Source organism: Coffea eugenioides, chromosome 8 (assembly GCF_003713205.1).
Source record: "Coffea eugenioides isolate CCC68of chromosome 8, Ceug_1.0, whole genome shotgun sequence".
NCBI classification, from domain to species: domain Eukaryota; kingdom Viridiplantae; phylum Streptophyta; class Magnoliopsida; order Gentianales; family Rubiaceae; genus Coffea; species Coffea eugenioides.
In genome coordinates, this window is record NC_040042.1 from 20,067,082 (window position 1) to 20,072,953 (window position 5,872).

Below are 5,872 nucleotides of genomic sequence, written 5' to 3' on the forward strand. Positions count from 1 at the left end.
CCAATCTATTAATGAATGTTGGAATTATATTTGAATCGATGATCAGTTGCATGAACCATCTCTGAAGTGTACCGTTGGCTAGAGTTTTCGCAATTATTTCTTTCAATTAATTATTTTTTTCATTTAATTTATTTAGTTATTAATCCTAAATTCCCCGATTTGTCTTGACTCGAAAGGAAACGAACTTTTTCCCAGTCCCTGAGGAGACGACCCTACTTGTCACTGTCTACTAGTTAGTCAATTTTGTCAGTTAATTAATTATGGTATATCGGATTAAGCAAACTCTTCGGAAATAGGGTGAATTAAGTAACCCATTGCATATCTAGAGTCCCTGCTCCAGTATTTAGAATTGATTATGGACTGCTTTTGGTGGCAGTAGGTTTTATTATTATTATCGCATAAGTTCGGCACTGTCAATTTTTGGTGCCGTTGCTGGGGACTGGCGCTGGAATTATTTGTTTCTTTTTTAATTCAGTTTATTTTTGATATTTTTGCTAGTTTATGTCCCGTTCTTCTCGCACAGGTGAATTGATATATGACCCTGAGGTGGAGAAGCCAGCGCGTAGGCGAAAACAAGAGACCAAGAGACAAAAGGAAGGGCAGTCATCTACTGCAAATGAGTCAGTAGAAGACGAAATTAGCATTACCAATAACTAAACACTAAGGGAGTTGGCTGCCCCGGAGTTGACCCACCAGCCTTTGTGCATTACATTCCCAACTCTGACGGGGAACACTTCCTTCGAGCTAAAATCAGGGTTAATTCACCTCTTACCCTCATTCTATGGTCTCTCTGGTGAAGTGGTATGCTCTAGCATAAAACCTCCTGGGTTACCGAAGAGCAAATTAAACTCAGAGCCTTCCCTTTCTCTCTCAAGGATGCAACGAAAGACTGGCTATACTACCTACCCGCAGGTAGTATCACAACATGGGCCCAGTTGAAAAAGAATTTTTTTTTAAAAATTTTTCCCTGCATCCCGGGTTGCAAGTCTGAGGAAAGAGATATGCAGCATCAAGCAGTACTCCGAGGAATCTTTGTATGACTATTGGAAAAGGTTCAATAAGTTGTGCACTAGATACCCTCAGCATCAAATTAGTGAACAACTATTGATCCAATACTTCTATGAGGGGCTGCAAATATCGGACAGAAGTATTATTGACGCTGCGAGTGGAGGAGCACTGGCAAATAAGACACCGAGAGAAGCATGGGAGCTTATTGAAGCAATGGCAAAACATTCTCAGCAATTTGGCTTCCGTGAGAGTAACCCTCTCCCACTGCCTACTCGTAGGGTTAACGAGGTAGAGACGTTATCCATTCAACAGCAACTATCGGAGTTGACGTCTTTTGCTCGGCAATTAGCTGTGAAGAATGCGTAGCGAGCGGAGGTCTGTGGAATTTGTACAAGCATGAACCACTCCACCGACACATGTTCCATTTTGCAAGAAGATGGAGTTGAACAAGTAAACATGGCAGGAGACGTGCTCGCGCCCCGTAGGTAGTATGACCCGTACTCCAACACGTACAATCCAAGTTAGAGAGACTATCCTAACTTCAGCTACGGGAACAAGCCGCAGAATTCATTTGTGAATCGTCCTCCAGGATTTCAGCAACCATGGCAAGCAAAGTCTCAACCTTCGTCTGCAGATTCAGGAGACTCTTTGGCAGACATTGTAAGAGCCTAGCCATAAGTACTGCTTAAATTCAAAAGAAAACTAGATCGGGTATGAAAAATATGGAGACTCAAATAAGTCACATGGCAACTGCCATTAATCGCCTGGAGTCTCACGTTTTTGGAAAATTACCATCGCAACCCGAGGCAAATTTCAAGAATGTAAGTGCCATGACACTGAGAAGTGGCAAGGAAGTGGAGGGGCCTAAGTTGACAAATTCAAAAAGCAAAAGTGAGGAAGAGATAGAAAAGGAGATTGAAGAAGAAGGGCGCATTCGCGAAGACCCTAAGGTAACATTTATCCTTTAGCTCCTATTAAATCTAACTTACCTTCTTTTCCTTGCAGGTTGGAAAAGACAAAGAAGGCAGAGAAGGAAAAAAAATTCTGGATGTGTTCCGGAAAGTGGAGATCAATATTCCCTTGTTGGATGCCATTAAGCAGATACCAAAATATGCAAAATTTTTGAAGGATATGTGCACCCACAAAAGAAAGCTAAGGGGTGATGAAAGAGTGGAGGTGGGAGAAAATGTGTTGGCCATACTCCAAAGGAAACTCCCTCCAAAGTGTGGAGACCCAGGTATATTCATAATTCCATGTAAAATAGGAGATACTCCAATTAAGAAAGCAATGTTGAATCTAGGGGCGTCGATTAACGTAATGCCTAAAACTATTTATGCTTCTCTAAATCTTGAACCATTAAAAGGCACAAGCATCATAATCCAACTAGCGGACCGTACCAATGCTTATTCAGAGGGGTTAGTTGAAGATGTTTTGGTGCATGTCAATAAGTTAGTATTCCCAGGAGATTTTTATGTCCTAGACATGGGGGATGAAAGGTCATTAAATCTGTCACCTATTTTGTTAGGTAGGTCATTTTTAAGCACTGTTAGGACAAAAATAAATGTGAACGAGGGCACTTTGTCAATGGAGTTTGATGGAAAAATTGTAAATTTTAATATTTTTTATGCGATGAAGTACCCGGAGGAATCTAATTCTGTTTTTGCTTAGAGTGTTATTGAACCCCTTGTACAGGAAACTTTCAAATTGGATGGGGAGGATGCACTGAGAGTGGTTTTGGCCAAACATCTTGAGTTGGGAGCAACTCTTAATGTGGAAATAAGTAATGAGTTGTACCGTGTGGTTGTAGCACTGTATTTGCTCCCACCAATTTCTTCAAGGTATGAGGTTACTTCTCTCTTTGTACCAGAAACTCAGAAAAAGTTATTGCCTTCTGTTGTGGAGGCACCCGAGCTGGAGCTCAAACCTTTCTCGAAACATTTGAAGTATTCATTTTTCGGGGACAAAGAAATACTACCGGTGATCATTTCTGCACACCTGTCGCTGAGTCAAGAAGACAATCTGGTTCGACTTTTTCGAGATCATAAGGAGGTGATTGGATGGAGTATAGCAAACATATAAGAAATCAGTCCGTCCTTATGCATGCACCGAATACGAGTCGAAGATGATGTGAAGCTGGTGAGACAGGCGCAACGAAGATTGAACCCACTGATGATGGAAGTAGTTAAGAAGGAGATACTTAAACTCCTGGAGGTGGGAATCATCTTCGCCATCTCAGACAACCCGTGGGTGAACCCAGTTCAAGTAGTCCCGAAAAAGACGGGAGTAACTATAGAAGAGAACCAGGAAGGCGAGATGGTTCCAGTAAGGAAACCCATAGGATGGCGCCAGTGTATCGACTACCGGAGATTGAATGCTGTAACGAAAAAGGACCACTTCCCTCTCCCTTTTATTAATCAGATGATAGAGAGGTTGGCCGGTCATGTTTATTACTATTTTTTGGATGATTTTTCAGGGTACTTCCAGATCACGATAGCACCGGAGAATCAGGAGAAAACCACGTTCGCCTGCCCATTTGGTACTTTCGCCAACTGTAGGATGCCTTTCGACCTCTGTAATGCTCCAATGACCTTCCAAAAGTGCATGGTAAGTATCTTCTCCAAATATGTAGAAAAGATTATTGAGCTGTTCATGGATGACTTAGTGTATATGGGGATAGTTTTGATGAATGCCTTAACAATCTAGCTTTGATTTTAAAAAGGTGCATAGACACAAACTTAGTCCTCAACTGAGAAAATGCCACTTTATGGTGGAGTATGGTATCGTCTTAGGACATGTAGTGTCGGCTAAGGGAATAGAGGTAGATAAAGCAAAAGTCGACCTTATTTCTGCTTTACCTTATCCCGTAAGTGTACGGGAAGTACGTTCCTTTTTGGGTCATGCAGGATTCTATAGGAGATTCATCAAGGACTTTTCAAAGATTGGAGCACTCTTGTTCAAATTGTTGCAAAAGGATATAGCATTTGACTTCACCGATAAATGCAAAATGGCATTTGATAAACTGAAGGAGTCGTTGACATCACCACCCGTCATTCAACCCCCCGACTGGAGCCTCCCATTCGAAATAATGTGCGACACGAGTGATTACGCAGTGGGAGCAGTGTTGGGGCAGAGGATTGGCAGGCGCATGCAATTTACTATGTATTGAATGCGTTGAATGAAGTTCAAGATGCAAAACCAAAACTCATCAGATGGATCCTGCTCTTGCAGGAGTTCAACTTGGAAATTAAAGATAAAAGTGGGACAGAGAACTTGGTGGCTGATCACTTGAGCCGCTTGCTTACAAATAAGGAGGAGCAGCCATTGAGAGAGACGTTTCTAGAGGAGCAACTACTTGCCGTTGATTCGTCTGCACCTTGGTATGCTGATATTATAAATTTCTTAGTAACTAATCAATTACCTGCAGATTGGCCAAAGGTTAGGAGAGACAAACTGAAAAATGATGCCAAATATTACATTTGGGACAACTCCTACCTTTGGAAGCAATGTTCGGATCAAGTGCTAAGAAGGTTTGTAAATGCAGGTGAATTTCACTCCATTTTAATTTTTTGTCATTCGTTTGCATGTGGAGGGCACTTTGGACCAAAGCGAACAGCTCGTAAGGTGTTGGAGAGTGATTTTTATTGGCCCACCCATTTAAAGATGCGTATTTATTCTGTAAAACTTGTGATAAGTGTCAAAGAGTGAGAAATATTTTTCATAGGGACCAAATGCTTCAAACCCCCCATGTTGTTTGTTAAAATTTTTGACGTTTGGGGTATAGAATTCATGGGTTCTTTTCTCTCATCTTTTGGTTTTCTATACATTTTACTTGTCGTTGACTATGTTTCTAAGTGGGTGGAAGCAAAATCCACTCGAACTAAAGATTCTAAAGTGGTTGCAGAGTTTTTATAGTCTAATATCTTTGTCCGCTTTGGGATGCCGAGAGTTGTAGTGAGTGATATGTGGACACATTTTTGTAATAAAACTATTGCTGCCCTGTTCCGCAAATATGGCGTACTCCACAAAGTATCTACGCCATACCATCCACAGACAAATGGTCAAACCGAAGTGTCGAACAAGGAGATCAAGTCAATCTTGGAGAAGATGGTGCATCCTGATAGAAAGGATTGGAGCTTGAAATTGGAAGATGCACTATGGGCTTATCGCACCGCGTATAAAACGCCGATTGGGATGTCCCCGTATAGACTAGTCTTCGATAAGGCTTGCCATCTTCTAATGGAGTTCGAGCATAGGGCATTCTGGGCAGTAAAACAGTGCAATATGGATCTTGAGGAAGCCGGGGTCCATAGCAAATTGTAGCTACAAGAGCTGGAGGAGATTAGGAATGAGGCATACGAGAATGCAATGATTTACAAGGAGAAGAACAAAATTTTTCATGATCAACAAGTCTCAAGAAAATCATTTGTAGTGGGGCAAAAAGTCCTCTTGTTTCACTGAGACTTAAACTTTTTTCTGGTAAGTTGCGTTCTCGTTGGATTGGTCCATTTGTCGTTTCTAATATTTTTCATTATGGTATAGTGGAGATCCAAAATTTGAAAACGGAGAAAAAGTTCGTAGTGAATGGTCATCGTTTCAAACCTTACTATGAAGGATTCTCGATGGAGGAGGTCGAGTTCATATAGCTCGAGGATCCAATTTATTTTGTTTGAGAGTTCCAGCCAAGTCTAGCAAAAGACGTTAAAGAAAGGCACAGCTTGGGAGGCAATCCAATGCTATTTGTTTTAGTTTTCTTGTGTTTATGGAGTTTTTGTTAAGTGTTAGTTGTATTTAGTGAGTTGTTGTTTCTGTGACAGGAGCTGGCAGTTAGATGTGCCCACGCTAATAGGTCACGTCTAAGAAAGGA

At 41.3% G+C, this 5,872-nt stretch overlaps 1 protein-coding gene across 1 annotated transcript; it reads left to right on the forward strand.

Moving 5' to 3' along the window:
- Nucleotides 1–1,751: 1,751 nt before the first annotated feature.
- On the forward strand, nt 1,752–3,087 carry LOC113780379. The gene is made up of 3 exons (XM_027326185.1): nt 1,752–1,958; nt 2,110–2,613; nt 2,701–3,087. Exons 1-3 carry the CDS (start codon nt 1,752–1,754, stop codon nt 3,085–3,087), a joined length of 1,098 nt encoding a protein of 365 aa, XP_027181986.1.
- Nucleotides 3,088–5,872: the final 2,785 nt, after the last annotated feature.

What these genes read in the sequence shown, in the direction of transcription:
- LOC113780379 (XM_027326185.1), top strand. Translation starts at nt 1,752, where the DNA reads ATGGCAACTGCCATTAATCGCCTGGAGTCTCACGTTTTTGGAAAATTA. An exon ending in GCATTCGCGAAGACCCTAAG is followed by an intron (nt 1,959 to 2,109) that starts GTAACATTTATC and finishes GCCATTAAGCAG; the next exon opens with ATACCAAAATATGCAAAATT. An exon ending in TGGAGTTTGATGGAAAAATT is followed by an intron (nt 2,614 to 2,700) that starts GTAAATTTTAAT and finishes CCCCTTGTACAG; the next exon opens with GAAACTTTCAAATTGGATGG.